Source organism: Salmo trutta, chromosome 14 (genome assembly GCF_901001165.1).
Source record: "Salmo trutta chromosome 14, fSalTru1.1, whole genome shotgun sequence".
NCBI lineage: Eukaryota > Metazoa > Chordata > Actinopteri > Salmoniformes > Salmonidae > Salmo > Salmo trutta.
Genome location: NC_042970.1, coordinates 37353828 through 37373784, shown reverse-complemented (window position 1 = coordinate 37373784; position 19957 = coordinate 37353828). Strand labels below are relative to the sequence as shown.

The following is a 19957-nucleotide window of genomic DNA, read 5'->3' as shown; positions in this document are numbered from 1 at the left end:
TCATTGGCTGTGTTTCTGTGTGTATGAGAGAGTTTGCAAATTGTATTGTTAACCATTTGTGTGTGTGTGTGTGTGTGTGTGTGTGTGTGTGTGTGTGTGTGTGTGTGTGTGTGTGTGTGTGTGTGTGTGTGTGTGTGTGTGTGAGATAATGGGTTTTGTGTAGGTCCGGATGTGGGTGTGTTGACTGTTAGTTCTCTCTCTCTCTTTGCCCCTGCCTTAGGGTTTCTTGAATCTGCGTTGGTCCCGTTTTGCACGGGTGCTTCTCACCCGCTCCATCGCCATCTTCCCCACCCTGCTGGTGGCCATCTTCCAGGACGTGCAGCACCTGACGGGCATGAATGACTTCCTCAACGTGCTGCAGAGCATGCAGGTCAGAGAGAAAGCGAGTGGGAGGTCTGGAGACATGGAGGACAAAGAGAGAGAGGAGACAGGGAGGCTTGACAGAGAGGATACATGAGGGCTGGGGACATGCAGGTCAGAGAGAGAGAGGAGACATGGGGGCAGGTCAGAGAGAGTAGAGGCTGGGTCTGGGGACATGCAGGTTAGAGAGAGAACACCATGGAGATTCGGTACTGCTGTTCTCCCAGTGGAGAACAGCTAATCAGGGCTGGCTGGGAGTCTTTTAGGGTGTTACACTGATGCTTGTATTCAAAGGTATAGAAGGGGACTGGATGCAGTCAGTTTCAACTGTTCTTTCTGCCTTTCCTTGTTCTATAGCTTCCGTTTGCTCTGATCCCCATCCTGACCTTCACCAGCCTGACATCCATCATGAATGACTTCGCTAATGGACTGTGAGTCATCATAACCCTCTACCCCAGAGATGGGCGGCAGGTCTCCTGCCAGGTAGCGGTTAGAGCGTTGGGCCAGTAACCGCTTGTTCGAATCCCCGAGCCGACAAGGTGAAAAATCTGTCGATATGCCCTTGAGCAAGGCACTAAACCTTAATTGCTCCAGGGTTGCCTTTGATAATGGCTGACCCTGGCCGTGACCCCACTCTGAGGGGAGTTGGGATATGCAAAAAAAAAAAAAAAAACACATTTCCAATTCACACATGCGTAAAATTCATACATACATAAAATAGGAAAAATATAAGCACCCACCAAATTATTATTATATGACTCCGATTGGTTCTGTGTTTTCACTGATTGACCAATTAATTCATAGACGTGATGACAGGGATGCGTCTCAAATATAACCTACTTTTCTACTTGTGCTGAGCGATTAGTGCTTTTTGAGGTTGGTTCGGTTATTAAAAAATAATCAGTATTATTTTAAACATGTAATGCATTCTGGAAAATGATTATAGAGCTTCCCTCAGCCATCGCCTTTTTCCTGACACTGACAGTGGGTTTAATTCTGTAACACAGAATAAAACAATAAGAGCCTCATGATGGTAGTGAATGCCTATTACTGCTTCTCAACCAAAATGTATTCACATTACTTTAATACAATATTTCAGTTGTGTATATTACTTAGTTTTTATTTGATGACTTTATTTTAATACCTTTAAATCATCATCTCATTTTACATTTACATTTGAGTCATTTGGCAGACACTCTTATCCAGAGCGACTTACAGTTAGTGAGTGGATTCATCTTAAGAAAGCTAAGTGGGACAACCACATATTACAGGCATAGTAGTCGAGGTGAGGAGGAGATTATTTAAGATACTCTTTGAAGAGTTATGGTTTCAGGCGCTTTTGGAAGATGGGCAGGGACCGAGAAGAGATTGGACTGGGCTGAGTGGGGGCTGCCCTCCCGTTATCGGTGGGAGGGCCAAGAGACCAGAGATGGTAGAACGGAGTGCTCGAGTTGAGATGAAGGGTTTGATCATAGCCTGACGGTAGGGAGGGGCAGTTCCACTTTTTGCTTTGTAGGCAAACACCATGGACTTGTAGTGGAACATTTGAGTTATTTTAGCAGATGCTCTTATCAAGAGTGACTTACAGTAGTGAAAGCTACTTTTTTTGTTGTACTGGTCCCCGTGGGAATCGATCCCACAACCCTTATGTTGCACGCGCCATGCTCTACCAACTGAGCCACACGAGACTCCATCTCATCTCTGCTCAAGCAGTAGCAGCCAGCCAGACAACCATCTGTTATTTCTGTGCTTCCCATTGAACAAGTCGTCCTATTTAGGTAGGCTAGTAGTAGCTAACTATCAATCAGGTAGAGCTACCTCACGAACTCTGTCCCTCTCGTCGTTGTGTTGTCATTCCTCTTTCACGCAGTCTCCTATGGTCTGTGTGTATCCGCCTCTTTCCGTGGCCGGAAAGAAGAGGCACAATGGATTATGGTCATTCTTGTAGTTAATTACCAAGTTTCTGCGTTGAGCTGGGTTAAATATTTGCCTAATGAAAACTACAACTTCCAATCAGCCCAGCGTCCCACATAGTTCTTGACTTAATTTATCTTGTGAATTATTTGATTTCTCTAGAGAAACAAAATGGAATTCAAGTAATTGAACCGACGTCTGTCAATTAGCTGTTTAATAACCGAACCCCCCCTGAAACTTCGGTTCATCGCTCAGCACTATTCCCTACATATTATACTACTTTTGACCAGGGCCTGGAGGAAATAAGGGTTCCATTTTGGATGCAGTTAGATTTTCTGTATTTGCACTGATAAAGAAATGATTTCATACATGTGATGACAGTGACAATTTATCATTGTGCCAACTTACTATCTCAGCTGTGCCTGTGCTCCTCAGGGTGTGGAAGATAGGCGGAGGGCTGGTGATCCTGGTGGTCTGTGCCATCAACATGCACTTTGTGGTGGTTTACGTGACCAGCCTAAGCAGTGTGGCTCTCTATGTGCTGGCGGGATTGCTTTGTATAGCGTACCTATGCTTTGTGGGCTACCTGGTGAGTTACTATAGCAGTCATTATAACACCATGGACCGGGTTTGATTAGCACACAACACTGTATATTAACACCAGAATGAAGTGATTACTTTTAATGCTGAGTACTGAATGCAGGGTTTGGAAAGATGCATTGTAAACTATTATAGGGAGTACAATGACCCTCTTCTGACCTCCTACCCTCTTTGTGTGTGTCCACAGGCGTGGCATTGTCTGATAGCCCTGGGGGTCTCCTGTCTGGATGTGTCCTGTCTGGCCAGCAGGGTAAGCAACAACAGACCTTCTGTGTTCATAGAGGAACAGCCAGAGTATGACACCTAAAACTGAACAAGACAGTGTTTAAAAGATGGACCAACACAAATGTCGGCTGTGCACAGTAGATCACCTGCTGGTTGTCAAAGAACGGTGGCAATTCACAGGGTGTCCGGAGGTTCTTAGTCTTAAATTAATTGATCTGTTTTCACAGGTCTTAAAAAATGTGAAGGAGGTGACTACAGTGTTTCTGTTATATTGTGCAGCTACTTAATTGTTGCCACCATGGCAAAAAAAACTATTGAACATCAAATAATACTCAAGGTGCACTTTCAAAATATTAGAGAGCTATCCACGTGTGCGCCTCTGCGTGTGCCAGTGCGCGTCGGTCCGTTGCCAGAGGAGAGAGAGGAGAGAACAAGGTAACCTGTACAATTTGATAGACAACAAGACTAGAGTTGGGACGCTAAACCGAAAATTGCTGACACTGTCATTTCCCTCTTACCAAAGCAATTTTGCTTACATCGGTGATTCGGCTACACAACATGCCTGTAGATTTTTTGGTTCTAAAACCGTTATTTGGTCAACAGTAATGTGCATTCACCTGCTTCCCACAATGAAAGTATCTGCCCTTTCCTTGTTTCGTTGCTGGCTCTCACTCCCGCTCCAGTCTTTGCACACATAGTAAAGGAAGAGATCCATTCTGATAGGCGCAAGCGTACTGACAGTTGAGCAACATTTCAAAATGTAGGCTAATTGCAGGAAAGACAGTTTTTAAAACAACTACTGTTAAAAAAGAGGAAAGTCTCTGCTTTATGAGTATACCAAGTATACCAATTATTTCTCAACTGTCAATGGAAATAACACCACTTTACAAGCATAGTATGTCATTGAGATTATGCGCCGGGGGAATGGAGTGGAGAGCATGTGTGGTGAATAGGCATCATGTGTGGTGAATAGGCATCAAGTAGCCTATATAGGTCTACCAATGGAAAGTTTTTGTAGAACATCAAATGTACTGTTAGATCAATTGCATGGCTATCTAGCAACCATATAATATTTAGAGTTAGCAATCTAGCTAATGTGTTTCGAGTTCCCATTTCCTCAGGTGGTAAATGATGTAGCATGTAGCCTAGGCCAATATGCACAAAACATGCTGGCAAATTCATCTCTAAAAAGGATATCTGATTATTCTGGATCCTATTTTGACATGTTGCACATCAAAATAGCCATTATACATTCACTGAACGTGTTAGATGAAATAGCTCACTTCTTTCGTGTCTTACTTGGCACTGGAAAAAGTCCGTCTAGAGCCCCTCCCGCTTGGCTACCTTGCTTTGAAGTATAGCTATTTGATACCTGATTTATTGAATGAGGGAATTATTTTATTCAACTTTTTGGTTGTAGGCTAATGTTCAAATGTTATATCATAATACCTCCAGGAGAGCTACTGGGTGAGTAGACATTTATTTCAGCCCAATTCTAGCACCAGATTCTTCAAATTCACTGCTCAACAGGACCTTGTTAAGCTGACTCTGTTGTTTGAGCAGGGCTGAATCAAAAGCCTGCACACCCAGTGTACATTTGACTTTAAGGCATTTTTATTTCAGCCCAAGTCTATTGAGTGAGCATTAAGCTGGTGTTGATATCGAAGCCAAAATTCTGAACACTTAGTTTGATATCTAGCTAATAATTAGCCCATTGGGGTAGCCTAAACAAATGCAGATGGGCAACCCCATGCTTCAGCCATCTATAGCCTAACCACTATGCTACTAAATTCCTTAGGCTACGGGACAAATGCTCATGGCTAAAATAGCACACCTGCCTGATAATATGAGCCATGTAGGCTATAGCCTTTGGTGAAAGAGCCAGCCCTAAAAATACTACTTTTTGCCAACATGGGCTCATTTCTAGAGGGGAATATTAGCAGGTGTATGGAGCACGCAGACCTTAAAATGTGTATTTAAATTGCATTCTGAGTAGCATTAATAAGGTCTTAAATTCAACTTCATTGAATCTGCAGATACCCTGGATTTAACATGTAGAATCATTGGGAAATAAACACAAAATGAAGCCTGAACAGAAAATGACGCACCTGCTGTGCACAACGGACATTATGTAAACCCCAATGACAACAAATACACTTGTTCCTGTTCAGAGGCCTCCCTGTCCCTTTTGAGAGGATTCTCAGTGGTCAGCCATAGTTTTTCATATCCTATCTTTCATGCTCAAGCAGAGCGAGTGTGACTTGTTCTCGTGTTTTTCAATGAGAGAACTAAAATTATTGCAATCTTATTCCAGGTTAAGATGTGAAAAGTTAATCTTGCACAATGGAAATTCTTATCCTGCTGACATGATAATCAGCCCAAGTCTATAGTATTTGGAAGCTGCTATCTATCTATTTGGTATTTGAACATTATTGTACACTACATGACCAAAAGTATGTGGACACCTGCTCGTCAAACATCTAATTGCAAAATCATGGACATTGACATGGAGTTGGTCCCCCCCATTGCTGCTATAACAGCCTCCACTTTTCTGGACTTTCTTCCATTCAGCCACGAGCATTAGTGAGGTGGGCACTGATGTTGGGCGATTAGGCCTGGCTCGCAGTCGGCGTTTCAATTCATCCCAAAGGCGTTTGATGGGGTTGAGGTCAGAGCTCTGTGCAGGCCAGTCAAGTTCTTCCACACCGATCTCGACAAAGCATTTCTGTATGGACCTAACTTTGTGCACGGGGGCATTGTCATGCTGAAACAGGAAAGGGCCTTCCCCAAACTGTTGCCACAAAGTTGGAAGCACAGAAACGTCTAGAATGCCATTGTATGCTGTAGCGTTAAGATTTCCGTTCACTGGTACTAAGGGGTCTAGCCCGAACCATGAAAAACAGCCCCAGACCATTATTCCTCCTCCACCAAACTTTACAGTTGGCACTATGCATTGGGGCAGGTAGCGTTCTCCTGGCATACACCAAACCCAGATTTGTCCATCGAACTAACAGATGCTGAAGCGTGATTCATCACTCCAGAGAACGCGTTTCCACTGCTCCAGAGTCCAATGGCGCCGAGCTTTCCACCACTACAGCCCACACTTGGCATTGCGCATGGTGATTTTAGGCTTGTGTGCGGATGCTCGGCCATGGAAACCCATTTCATCAAGCTCCCGACTAACAGTTCTTGTGCTGACATTGCTTCCAGAGGCGGTTTGGAACTCAATAGAGAGTGTTGCAACTGAGAACAGACTATTTTTACGCGCTATACGCTTGTGTTGCCTACCAATTCGCTGCTGAGCCGTTGTTGCTCCTAGACTTTTCTACTTCATAATAACAGCACTTACAGTTGACCGGGGCAGCTCTAGCAGGGCTAGTCTGTAGCAACCACTTCATAATAAATGTCCCAATGAACCATACTCCTGCAGCTACGCATTGCACTGGGCTGACCACATTTTATGTTGAATAAATATCACCAGGCCCTAGAAAGCCCAATGAGAAAAACTTGGTAAGCACTACTTTGTTTTTGGTTGGTGTCAGTGATGGATTTCTTTGCATTTGTCAATTTTTGACACCATAGATTACAACATTGGCATTGAACACTCACAATCACCTGATGAAAAGAGCTTTGCTGCTTACAGTACGTAGCCTATGCGCAGTCAACATACAACTGCTTAAACATTTCCCGGGAATGGTTAATGAGTTGATGAATGAGATCCTACCAATCGAGTGCTTATGACATTAAGAGAATCAAACTCGCATTGCATGAGATTAACCATCTCTCACGCTCTTCTTCACTTCTCAGATGCTGACGGGACACAATGACATTTACCTGCTGAAGGACATGGACAGCGACACGATGGTGGAGAGATTAGAAGAAGAACACATTGGAGGAGTGGTTATTAGCAGTGATACAGTCCGTAGCTAGAGAAGGTCACCCCTGTGATTTCAACATGGAGGATGCAGTGCGCCTCCTGTGCCTTAGTGCCAGCCAGACCTTCGTAAATGCCCATCCTCATCATCTGACCCTTACAAGAAGCCTTGAACCCCTCACTTGACATTCCACTGGGCAGGTAGCCTAACTATGATTGGCATTATATGAAGGTTAGGCCTATTATCAAGTTTACCCTAATGAGTTGTTGGTTTTTGTCATGTCGAGCATGCTTGATCAACGTGGCACTATAAAAATTCTGCAAATGAGCTGTCTTTTTCACGGGACAGCATTGTTATGACTTTGAAAAGCTGTGATCATTTTATATGGGAAATACACTGTGTGTAGTGAGTTGGTTACAAAAAAGGCAATTGCCACCAATTTATATGCATGTACGTTGTAGAATTGTTTTATTTATGAACACACAGAGAACTTCATTTTCGTAAGACTTTATCAGAGCAAGCACTTAAAGGGCCAATTCACAGTTGCTACATCAATTTTTGAGCATATAAATGAATGATATACACTGAGTATACGAAATATTAGGAAGACCTCCCCACAACCCCTTTTGCCTTCAGAACAGACTCAATTCTTCGGGGCATGGACAGGAATGCTGGTACATGTTGACTCCAATGCTTCCCACAGTTGTCAAGTTGGCTAGATGTCCTTTGGTTTGTGGACCATTCTTGATACATATGGGAAACTTGAGTGTGAAAAACCCAGCAGCGCTGCAGTTCTTGACAGAAACCGGTGCGCCTGGCACCTACTATCATATCCCGTTCAAAGGCACTTGAATCTTTTGTCTTGCGCATTCACCATCTGAATGGCACAGATACAAAATCCATGTCTCAATGATCTCAAGGCTTAAAGTCCTACACTGATTGAAGTGGATTTAACAAGTGACATCAATAAGATATCATAGCTTTCACCTGGATTTACCTGCTCAGTCTTTCATGGAAAGAGCAGGTGTTCTTAATGTTTTGTATACTCATTGTATATCAATTGTTTCTTGAAGAATATTACTTAGAAATGCCTCATGACCATAGTTCAGTCGTACCCCATCAGAACCCAGTACACCAAATCTTGGAGGGTCAGTCCTTGCATCCATAGCGCGGTCTATGAATTTAAGTGGTTACATTTCTCCAGGCCCATCCCTCAGCTTTTTATCAAAACAGAGGCGTGGTGTCTGCTTTGTTATTGTTTCAAGTGCGGACTGGCCCTTTTAAGAACAACTTCCTAACTCAGTTGCTCTGGCACTTGCAATTATAACTCCCCAGGGCTCCCGACGGGCGCAGCGGTCTAAGGCACTGCATCTCATTGCAAGAGGCATCACTACAGTCCCTGGTACGAATCCAGGCTGGATTTGTATTTTATTTATTTTAAAAAGAAGGTATGCACCCACTGCCCTGCTCAAACTGGGGCAGGGGTGTTCAAAATAATTCTACATTTTATTTATAAAACACAATTTATCACACTCAAGGTGCTAATAGATAAATATTTTAGATTTTGGGTGAAGTCATTTAACATTTTCTACAAATGTCCTGCTATTTTGGTCATTCCCTCCAAAGCACCCCAGTAAAACTAAAGCTTTGGCTTTACAGTGAAAGGCATAAAAGCAGCCCACATGCCCAAATTATCCCATTTTCTTCAAATCATTTCTCAGGGAAAATGTTAATGTGATACTAACAATTGTACTGACCTCTTTCTGTGAATTCAGTGTTTTTGTTAGTACAAAACTCTACCCATTGAAATTCTGTTGAAGTTTAAATTCGTACCCAAAGCCCAATATAATGAAAGATGCAGGCTTTTTCTGCTTCTTGACGCGGTCTATGAAGTCAGAGGTGTCACTGCTAAATACAGCTCCTGATGACCATTGTAGAATTTACATATATTTATAGACTGACATTTTGAGTGTAGATCTATCATAAATAGAAGGTCTCTGCGTGTGCATGATCACACCACTTTAGTGAAGTCATTACCCTGGATTGTTTTAATTATGAAATCTTCAAACAGAAGTCATTCACTTGTATGGTTTACATATGACATTTATTTTTAATGTGGAATTTTATGTACTGTAAAGCCAGTATTTGTATTTGGTCAATTTAACAATCGCATAGATATATTGACTTTATTTTTATATATATCTTTTTCAAAGGAAACTAAAGTATCAACAGTTTGTGGCTGTTAAGTTTCGCTGGTACCATACATTTTCGATGAATAAAAACGTTTGTACAAAATAACCTTTTCTGTTTTTTGTCACTTTCCAAAGATAAACCATTAAATACTTTTCACAAATTTCACTATGTACAAACTCATTAACAGCATTATATATATTTTTTAAACAGTCCGGACACTGAAAATAACATCTTTGAGACCCGTTGAGCTCCATGTCAATACTTCTCTTTAGGGAGTGAACGTTCTTTATAGTAAAGGTTACAACAATGGATGGCTCTCCCTTCAGCAAAATATATTTGACCTAAACCCTCCCTCAACGCTTGGTGGGAAAAAAACAAGTGACCATCCCCTATACCCAAAATAATAATTAAATCAAAGTGGATAGCAGAGAACATTCCTACCATTTTCCCTCACTTCCTGGACAGACCAGAGCTATAGATAAGCAGTTTTAGAAACTGTTCTTCATCCTGTAAGCATTGCATAGCAACACAGGAGTTGATAGCGCAGAGGGCTGCAGGCCAGAAAGTTGTGGGTTCGCAGACCACCGTGGACAAGAGTAGGGGTGGAATGAATGTCTTTATAGTAAAAGCATTGCATGGATCTTTCATTGTATTTGCAGGTCGGAGACAAACTGGCCTTTTTCTAAAAATGTCATGCAATTCTACATATTAGCAGAATTTTTTAATACCACACAAATGAGAAATTACAGGCCTCTCTCTGTCCATTCTTATCCTATGTGTTCATTTTATCTTATTTCTACAATGCTAAATCAGTGTGTCTTGTTTGCAAACAATTAAATCTGCGACATCCAACAGGAATCTGAGCATGGTACTTTCAAAAGTTAGGTCTACTTTTCCACCCCAGACAGAGTAGGCCTACCAACGCAGAAATATGTAAGCTTTGACTACTGGCTACTCTTCTTCTGTAGCTTAACCCAACGAGAGTCAGTCATAAGTGTTTACCTAAAAGCTGTCTAGGTTTTTATTTTATATCACCTTTATTTAACCAGGTAGGCCAGTTGAGAACAAGTTCTCAATTACAACTGCGACCTGGCCAAGATAAGGCAAAGCAGTGCGACAAAAACAACAACACCGAGTTACACATGGGATAAACAATCGTAGTCAATAACACGATAGAAAATCTGTATACAGTGTGTACAAATTAAGTAAGGAAGTAAGGCAATAAATAGGCCATAGTAATTACAATTTAGCAATTAACACTGGAGTGATATGTGCAGATCAGGATGTGTAAGTATAAATACTGGTGTGCAAAAGAGCAGAAAAAAACAAATATGGGGATGAGGTAGGTAGTTGGTTGGATGGGATATTTACAGATGGGCTGTGTACAGCTGCAGCGATCGGCTGCTCTGACAGCCGATGCTTGAAGTTAGTGAGGAAGATATGTCTCCAACTTCAGTGATTTTTGCAATTTGTTCCAGTCATTGGCAGCAGAGAACTGGAAGGAAAGGCGGCCAAAGGAAGTGTTGGCTTTGGGGGTGACCAGTGAAATATACCTGCTGGAGCGTGTGCTACGGGTGGGTGTTGCTATGATGACCAGTGAGCTGAGATAAGGCGGAGCTTTACCTAGCGAAGACTTATAGATGACCTGGAGCCAGTGGGTTTGGCAATGAATATGTAGCGAGGACCAGCCAACGAGAGCATACAGGTTGCAATGGTGGGTAGTATATAGGGCATTGGTGACAAAACGGATGGCACTGTGATAGACTGCATCCAATTTGCTGAGTAGAGTTTTGGAGGCTATTTTGTAAATGACATCGCCGAAGTCAAAGATCGGCAGGATAGTCAGTTTTATGGGGGTATGTTTGGCAGCATGAGTGATGGAGGCTCTGTTGTGAAATAGGAAGCCGATTCTAGATTTAACTTTGGATTGGAGATGCTTAATGTGAGTCTGGAAGGAGAGTTTACAGTCTAGCCAGACACCTAGGTATTTATAGTTGTCCACATATTCAAAGTCAGAACCGTCTAGAGTAGTGATGCTAGGCGGGTTGGTGCGGGCAGCGATCAGTTGAAGAGCATGCATTTAGTTTTACTAGCGTTTAAGAGCAGTTGGAGGCCACGGAAGGAGTGTTGTATGGCATTGAAGCTCGTTTGGAGGTTTGTTAACACAGTGTCCAAAGAAGGGTCAGATGTATACAGAATGGTGTCGTCTGCGTAGAGGTGGATCAAAGAATGACCCGCAGCAAGAGCGACATCATTGATATATACAGAGAAAAGAGCCGGCTCGAGAATTGAACCCTGTGGTACCCCCATAGAGAGGTCCGGACAACAGGCCCTCCGATTTAAACATCTATTGTACAGAAAGTGAATAGCTTAATCAATTGATAGTAACAGAATTAGATTACTTCCAAGCAAAGTCTATTTTTTGTCTTCTCAGCTATAGAAGGTTCTAGCTCAGCCTCAATGTCAAAGACACGAGGCAAGGATATTCCCATATGCATCGGAGTCGTGTCTTTCCCGGTTGTTTTATAGCATAAAGCATCACGGACCAAAGCGCTGTTATAAATCATGCCTTTTGCCATTTTCTTAAATAAAAGGTAGGCCTATGGCATACCCTCTCATTACCCCTCAATTCCAGTCTTGGAACTTAGCCTACCTCCGTGACAGTGAAGGGCTGTTATTTAAAGAGTGCATGGTGGGTTTTTAAAACAAATATTTATTTAACTAAGTCAGTTAAGAACAAATTCGTATTTACAATAACGGCCTAACCCTGACGACGCTGGGCGCCGCCCTATGGGACACCCAATCACGGCCGGTTGTGATACAGCCTGGAATCGAACCAGGGTCTGTAGTGACGCCTTTAGCACTGAGATGCAGTGCCTTAGATTTGTTGGTCTATGGATAGCCTATAGCCCAGTTTTGTCTGTCAAACAGGTACGCCTACCTCTTTCGTAAATAGGAATAAATAGGCTCCAACACAAAGCTCTCTTGTCAGTAAAGTCTAATTAACATTAAGACTATGAATGAATTACACCTACTTGAATTTGCCTACCTTCAGCACCATGAGCTGTCTGTCCATTTCCGGTTGATTGTACTGCAGCTGTTGCTTCAACTTTCAGCACCACAATGTAAGTTACTCGAATCTATCTTATTGTGAGGTCAGTAACTCTGATAAATACATAATGGGCAAGAAACACAGTTTTTACTGAAATCAATTACAGTAGTAGCAAGCTATCAAAGTTGACCTTTGGTCCTCATCTTTTCGCTCTCCTTCTCAAACTGAACAGAACATAGGCTAGTATGTGTGCAAGGGTGCATTTTTTTGGGGACTAGGCCTAATCATAAATTATTTTCAGAAGAAGCCTTTGACTCTCCTCCTAAATTGCCACCGTAGACCTACACAGCACAGCCATTGGTTGGGCAGCACACAAAAAAAACGTTTTTGATCAGCAAGAGCAGGCCAGGACTCACGGTTGGAATATCCATTGTAGCCTAATTGTATTTACACCATCCCAGCAGCTTTCTTAGAAATGTAACTTTGCTCTTTGCTTCACCGAGCATGCACTTCGTAGCCTATAAGCTATAGATCATATGATTGTCACCACACTAAATAGCCTATAAGCACACTTGATATTGCGCACCCAGGCACACATTGATATATAGCCTAATAAGCAACAAATTCAAAAACACTGAGAAATATTGAAATTTCATCAATTACATGACCCTCCCCTGGACTAGATTTCATTAAAAAAAATACTAAACCCTCCCCTTGATTGAAAAAGCATGACCCTCCCCCATTTTCCTCCAGGTAACCATTCTGTAAATTTCAATCCATCCCTTAGAAGAGATAGTAGTGTGCAGATAGGTGGTTGAAAATAACCTTTTACCTACTTCTGTACCTGTTAATGAAATAACAACTTAACTCATATTTCAAAGTAGATTTTAGAAAATAACCAATATATTATTTATTATATAATAACAATAACACTACATGGTGAGGCTGACAATGGTCAATGAGTGGATTGGCTATAGGAGTTTATGGGTGTGCTGGTCGCCTTCAAGGTGGCATTTTACTGGTGGTTTACATCAGGTGTCTAGCAAAGAGGTAATGATTGAAACAGAATGAATGTGCCACTCGACTACCTGAAATGTACTAACCTTCTTCAAAGTGACTGCCAGATTGAAATGCTGCTTAGCTTAAATGACGCCCTCACCAAAATAAATGACTTGCCATGAATGAAATGTTATTTTGACAGATATAATCCATTCTATGATTTCTATTTCTAAGGGTAGAACGCAGAAATGGCAGGCGTGGAGCGTTTTCTGGTCATGTCACTTGCTGATTGGCTGGTAGGCTCACTTGCTGTCTTCACCTGGGTCCGTGGGTGCAAGGTATTGTTTGTACATAGAGTAGATCACCCCTACAAATAGACAAACATTACAGTCATGTTAGTGTTCCATTTCATGGTAGTGGTACGTGTATAAGGGCACAACACGGTCACAGTCTTGTGTGATACATGTTGCCCCTGTAAATTGATTAAGAGATATTCGCTGTTGGGCCTGTGTATCTGTTATACAGCACATATTAGATTAGGACTTACCTAATGTCATTGCGCCTACTATAAAGCCTTGAGCTCCAACACGCATGTGGATGAGGTGGACTGACATCTTTGTGTCTCCCCGCGACTTGAGCCTCCACAGACCAAAGGCGACCACTGCAGCGCATCCTGCCATGCCTGTAAAAAACACATGGGAAATGCAATGATGGTCTGGGTGTATGATATCTAACCTTAGAACCAGGGTTGGAAAAGTGGATTACAATTTATTCCATGACTGACTGGGATTCAATCAATCATGCACTATGAAAAAGTTCCACTGCGGTGAAACCACCAACATAATTCATGCTCTTGTAAAAATTGTTTATTTTTTTTGTACAGATTCACTTACCTATTGGGACAAACGGAGACTCCTTCGCTTTCCTCAGAAATTTTGATTCATTCTCATCATCATATGTTGGCAAATCTTTGTTGGAGGACATGATGACTGCTGGGAGGAGAGACTGACATAAGGGAATACTGGCTTGAATAACACAGTCCAACTTATATCCCTCACTAATTACAGTAGGTACTGTAGTCTTGTCATACACACTACTGTTGGTAAAAGATAATGTACAGTGACTTCGGAAAGTATTCAGACCCCTCCACGTTTTGTTACAGCCTTATTCTAAAATTGATAAACATTTGGCTTTCCTCAATCTAGACATTACCCCACAATGACAAAGCAAAAACAGGTTTTTACAAATGCTTTCTAATTTATTAAAAATAATACAACTGAAATATCACATTTACATAAGTATTCAGACCCTTCACTCAGTACTTTGTTGAAGCACCTTTGGCAGCGATTACAGCCTCAAGTCTTCTTGGGTATGACACTACAAGCTTGGCACACCTGTCTTTGGGGAGTTTCTCCCATTCTTCTCTGCAGATCTTCTCCAGCTCTGTCAGGTTGGGTGGGGAGCATCGCTGCACAGCTATTTTCAGGTCTCTCCAGAGATGTTTGATCAGGTTCAAGTCCGGGCTCTGGCTGGGCCACTCAAGGACATTCAGAGACTTATTCTGAAGCCACTCCTGCATTGTCTTGGCTGTGTGTTTAGGGTCGTTGTGCTGTTGGAAGGTGAACCTTTGCGCCAGTCTGAGGTCCTGAGCGCTCTGGAGCAGGTTTTTATCAAGGATCTCTGTACTTTGCTCCGTTCATCTTTCCCTCGATTCTGACTAGTCTCCCAGTCCCTGCCGCTGAAAAACATCCCCACAGCACGATGCTGCCACCACGCTTCACCGTAAGGATGGTGACAGGCTCCTCTAGACGTGACGCTTGGCATTCAGGCTGAAGAGTTCAATCTTGGTTTCATCAGACCAGAGAATCTTGTTTCTCATGGTTTGACAGTCTTTAGGTGCCTTTTGGCAAACTCCAAGCGGGCTGTCATGTGCCTTTTACTGAAGAGTGGCTTCCGTCTGGCCACTATGGTGGAGTGCTGCAGAGATGGTTGTCCTTCTGGAAGGTTTCCCATATCAACAGAGGAACTCTAGAGAGAGCTCTGTCAGTGACCATCGGGTTTGACCAAGGCCCTTCTCCCCGATTGCTCATCTCTAGGAAGAGTCTTGGTGGTTCCAAACTTCTTCTATTTAAGAATGATGGAGGCCACTGTGTTCTTGGGGACCTTCAATACTGCAGAAATGTTTTCGTACCCTTCCCCAGATCTGTGCCTCGACACAATCCTGTCTTGGAGCTCTACGGACAATTCGTTCGACCTCGTGGCTTGGTTTTTGCTCTGACATGCACTGTCAACTGTGGGCCCTTATATAGACAGGCGTGTGCCTTTCCAAATCACGTCCAATCAATTTACCACAGGTGGTTTCCAAGTTGTAGAAATGTCTCAAAGATGATCAATGGAAACAGGATGCACCTGAGCTCAACTTCGAGTCTCATAGCAAAGGGACTGAATACATGTAAATAAGGTATGTTATTTTTAATACATTTGCAAAAATTGTGTAGATTTGAGGATGTTTTTGTCATATATATTGCTTTTGAATAAGGCTAACGTAACAATGTGGAAAGTCAAGGGGTCTAAATACTTCCCGAAGGCACTGCAAAGATACTCATTTAATCATAATAAATGTATATTGCAGATGTATTGCTTATAACAAATGTCCCTTTACCACATACCGCTACTTATCTACGTGACACAAAGCAGGAACATGCCTTGAACTTATACATTTGAGTTTACTATTCAACTTACGTACAGTAGACTCGAGGGATGGACCCAGAGTTTAGAGCTTCACAGCCCGGTGGCTTGATGTCGCATTTTAAACTACGGCGTTTGACAATCATTTACAGTCACTGCTTTGTGTTAATGTATGTTTTTTATTGCAAGTTATTTGTCCTCGTGACCTTAGAATGTCACCTAACTTTACAAGCTAGCAAGTATCCCAGACAAGGACAGAATCGCAGAAGACAGTCCTAATCATCTATAATGCTAGGATGGCGCATCATTTACAGTGAGAGTACAAATTATTACACAGCCATTCGAGTGAGCTTTATACTATTGGTTGATTACTTACATTCGATTTGTCGAAAGATCCCGCTAAAGAAGCAATGTTTTGGCTGCGTTTGGGCTCTGTTTCAATCTCTGATGTCAAGCAAAGATAGTTTAGTCCGTTTTCTTTCCCTCGTTTCCGTCTCACGCAATATTCTTATCGCGATAGAAAAGCTACGGTAACGTTAGTGTACCGTAATACACCGTAATAACGTGCATAAGGACATCATCGAATATTTTTATATTTTTTTCAACATACGATTTGATATGTAGGTAGGTTACAGTGATTTTTGGAAGCTATTCATTTGTTTATTTAAAATTATTAAAAGGTGCTGATTGATCAGTCAGCAAGTTATGCCTGGGTCATCAAGGTGTAGTAGCACAAAACATGGCACACACATTGAGCACAGAAAACAGCACAAAAGGCAAGAAGGTAGAGACAACAATACATCACGCGAAGCAGCCACAACTGTCAGTGAGTGTCCATGATTGAGGCTTTGAATGAAGAGATGAAGATAAAACTGTACAGTGACTGTTTTTTGCAGCTCGGTCCAGTCGCTAGCTGCAGACCTTTAACAGAATGTGACTGGCAGAACGGGTGTTGGATGAGGGCTGAAGTAGTTATCTCGGATAGGAGGGAGTGAGGCCCAAATCTCTGACGATGCTTACGGTCTGAATTCACACGGGGGTGCCCGCGAGCTAAAACAAGTGTCTTGTGTCAACCAGAGAGGCTCTTTGCCTCGACAGTTATTTATAATACTTGCCACAGTTTTTTAAATTGTATTGCTTATTTGCTGTTGTTGCAGTTACATTTATTGCACTCCAAGTTATTCCATTCCTATAAATAATGAAAGTCTCTGCACATACATAATTTCTACGTTCATATTTTTGTTACATTCTTCCTCAAACATCTATTCCATTTTACAGGTAGGCCAACTGGTGTTAGTCTACAAAGGGGTTCTCCGTGAAATACCTTATTTTCCCAAAGTGAGCAGTCTGCACTGCTGGACAGTGAGATTGTTTTAGGATTTATGTAAAATGGGAGGGTTTTTCTCTCATTTTCTTTCCTTTTCTCCCCCACCTCTCTGATTCAGAGGGGTTGGGTTAAATGCGGAATACACATTTCAGTTGAATGCATTCAGTTGTACAACTAACTAGGTATGCCCCTTTCTTCTGTCTCCCTCAAAATCTCTCGATTTGGGCATTTTTGTTTGCTTCTCTTGTTTTATCACCTCTTTTTACTACGCCTCTGCGGGCCGTCTCGTTCTGTCCTTCTCTTATTCCCTCTTTCTCTCTCCTCCTGTTTCACTCTGCCCAGGCATCACAGTTTGCCTTCTAGGCCCCTTTTCCTGGAACCAGGGCTCTACAGCAGAGGCCACCTCAGGGCAGGATGGCAAGGAGGAGGGGGAGCAGTCTTCCTGCAAATCACATGGTACAGGACGTGCCTTTACTTCATGAGTTCAACTTGTGGTCTACGATGTAGTTGAGATATAAATATATTTGTAACCAGGGGTATTAATCAAAAGGGACTACTACACCACTGTTTTAGTTAACTTCGCTATGTGTGTCTGATTGCCCCACCCTTGTGACTTCTGGTGTTCTCTACTTATCCTGTCTCCCTCTCTTCAGCCCCCTCGTTCCTGCCAGACACTGAGGATCACGTGACCTCTGTATAGGTTTTCCATAAATTCCTCACATTCTCAACCAATGGGTATCCAGTATCACACCCTTCTATTTCCTTGTTACTTCACTGTTCTGCTGCCTGCACATGTGTGCTCTCTCTTCCTCTCTCCCTATAGGTCAATGTATTGGTTTACGGTATATAGTGCCAGACCAAGCCAGACCTCACACAATGCAGCGCACACTGTATTGCTCAGGCATATCTGGGACAGGTTGTTGGAGTATGTTGTCAGAGAGTGAGATATTACAGTTGAAATTAGAAGTTTACATACACCTTAGCCAAATACATTTAAACTCAGTTCTTCACATTTTCTGACATTTAATCCTAGTACAAATTCACTGTCTTAGGTCAGTTAGGATCACCACTTTATTTTAAGAATGTGAAATGTCAGAATAATAGTAGAGAGTGATTTATTTCAGCTTTTATTTCTTTCATCATATACCCATTGGGTCAGAAGTTTACATACACTCAATTAGTATTTAGTAGCATTGCCTTTAAATTGTTTAACTTGAGTCAAACATTTCGGGTAGCCTTTCACAAGCTTCCCACAATAAGTTTGGTGAATTTTGGCCCATTCCTCCTGACAGAGCTGGTGTAATGGAGTCAGGTTTGTAGGCCTTGCTCGCACACGCTTTTTCAGTTCTGCCCACACATTTTCGATAGGATTGAGGTCAGGTCTTTGTGATGGCCACTCCAATACCTTGACTTTGTTGTCCTTAAGTCATTTTGACACAACTTTGGAAGTATGCTTGGGTCATTGTCCATTTGGAAGACCCATTTGCGACCAAGCTTTAACTTCCTGACTGATGTCTTGAGATGTTGCTTCAATATAGCCACATCATTTTCCTACCTCATGATGCCATCTATTTTGTGAAGTGCACCAGTCCCTCCTGCAGCAAAGCACCCACACAACATGATGCTGCCACCCCCCGTGCTTCACGGTTGGGATGGTGTTCTTCGGCTTGCAAGCCTCCCCCTTTTTCCTCCAAACATAACGATGGCCATTATGGCCAAACAGTTCTATTTTTGTTTCATCAGACCAGAGGACATTTCTCCAAAAATTATGATCTTTGTCCCCATGTGCGGTTGCAAACCGTCGTCTGGCTTTTTTATGGCGGTTTTGGAGCAGTGGCGTCTTCCTTGCTGAGCGGCCTTTCAGGTTATGTCAATATAGGACTCATTTTACTGTGGACATAGATACTTTTGTACCTGTTTCCTCCAGCATCTTCACAAGGTCCTTTGCTTGTCACGACTTCCGCCGAAGTCGGCTCCTCTCTTTGTTCGGGCGGTGTTCGGCGGTCGATGTCACCGGCTTTCTAGCCATCGCCGCTACATTTTTCATTGTTCCATTTGTTTTGTCTTGTTCCCTGCACACCTGGTTTTCATTCCCTAATCACATTGCATGTATTTATTCCTCTGTTCACCTCCATGTCTTTGTGTGAAATTGTTTGTTGTTATGTGGTTATTGTGATGCGCCAGGCTATGTTTCCATGTTCCGTGTTTGTGCACGTTGTATGTATGTTTATTTTGTACATTAGCTTTGGTGAGTGTTTTTCGCGCTTTGCACTTTTGCCTTTTTGCTGGAGGTTTTGACGCAGTTTGCGTCCGTCTGTTTGTTCACTCCAGCCTGAATAAAGTGTGCGCCTGTTCACAACTCTCTGCTCTCCTGCACCTGACTTCGCCACCAGTACACACACCCTTGACATTGCTGTTGTTCTGGGATTGATTTTGCACTTTTCGCACCAAAGTACGTTCATCTCTAGGAGACAGAACGTGTCTCCATCCTGAGTGGTATGATGGCTGCGTGGTCCCTTGCTGTTTATACTTGCGTACTATTGTTTGTACAGATGAACGTGGTAACTTCAGACGTTTGGAAATTGCTCACAAGGATGAACCAGACTTGTGGAGGTCTACAATATTTTTCTGAGGTCTTGGTTGATTTCTTTTGATTTTCCCATGATGTCAAGCAAAGAGGCACTGAGTTTTAAGGTAGGCCTTGAAATGCATCCACAGGTACAC

General features: G+C 42.4%; 2 protein-coding genes across 7 annotated transcripts in view; one reads left to right on the top strand and one right to left on the bottom strand.

Moving 5' to 3' along the window:
• LOC115207976 (natural resistance-associated macrophage protein 2) overlaps positions 1 to 7333 on the top strand; it is a 43210-nt gene extending 35877 nt beyond the window's left edge. For all 4 annotated transcript variants that reach the window (XM_029775639.1, XM_029775640.1, XM_029775641.1 and 1 more), the window contains 5 exons: positions 221 to 370; positions 718 to 791; positions 2710 to 2863; positions 3062 to 3124; positions 6907 to 7333. In XM_029775639.1, the coding sequence (XP_029631499.1) occupies positions 221 to 370; positions 718 to 791; positions 2710 to 2863; positions 3062 to 3124; positions 6907 to 7029 (564 nt within the window). In that variant the 3' untranslated portion in view covers positions 7030 to 7333. The remainder of the gene's footprint in view (positions 1 to 220; positions 371 to 717; positions 792 to 2709; positions 2864 to 3061; positions 3125 to 6906) is intronic.
• Positions 7334 to 13092: 5759 nt separating this feature from the next.
• Positions 13093 to 16417, bottom strand: LOC115207975 (HIG1 domain family member 1A, mitochondrial). 3 transcript variants are annotated; one of them, XM_029775636.1, is made up of 4 exons: positions 16283 to 16417; positions 14112 to 14223; positions 13766 to 13900; positions 13093 to 13585 (listed from the first exon to the last, which is right to left on the bottom strand). In XM_029775636.1, the coding sequence occupies exons 2-4, from the start codon at positions 14200 to 14202 to the stop codon at positions 13521 to 13523; spliced, it is 291 nt and encodes a 96-aa protein (XP_029631496.1). In that variant the 5' UTR covers positions 14203 to 14223; positions 16283 to 16417; the 3' UTR covers positions 13093 to 13520. The 3 variants fall into 3 exon arrangements, with proteins under 3 accessions (XP_029631496.1, XP_029631498.1, XP_029631497.1); XM_029775638.1 differs by having other exon boundaries at positions 14112 to 14207; positions 16283 to 16415; XM_029775637.1 differs by having other exon boundaries at positions 14112 to 14210; positions 16283 to 16392.
• Positions 16418 to 19957: the final 3540 nt, after the last annotated feature.

What these genes read in the sequence shown, in the direction of transcription:
- LOC115207975 (XM_029775636.1), bottom strand. Translation starts at nt 14,202, where the DNA reads ATGTCCTCCAACAAAGATTTGCCAACATATGATGATGAGAATGAATCA. An exon ending in GTCTCCGTTTGTCCCAATAG is followed by an intron (nt 13,901 to 14,111) that starts GTAAGTGAATCT and finishes TGTTTTTTACAG; the next exon opens with GCATGGCAGGATGCGCTGCA. An exon ending in AGTAGGCGCAATGACATTAG is followed by an intron (nt 13,586 to 13,765) that starts GTAAGTCCTAAT and finishes GTCTATTTGTAG; the next exon opens with GGGTGATCTACTCTATGTAC.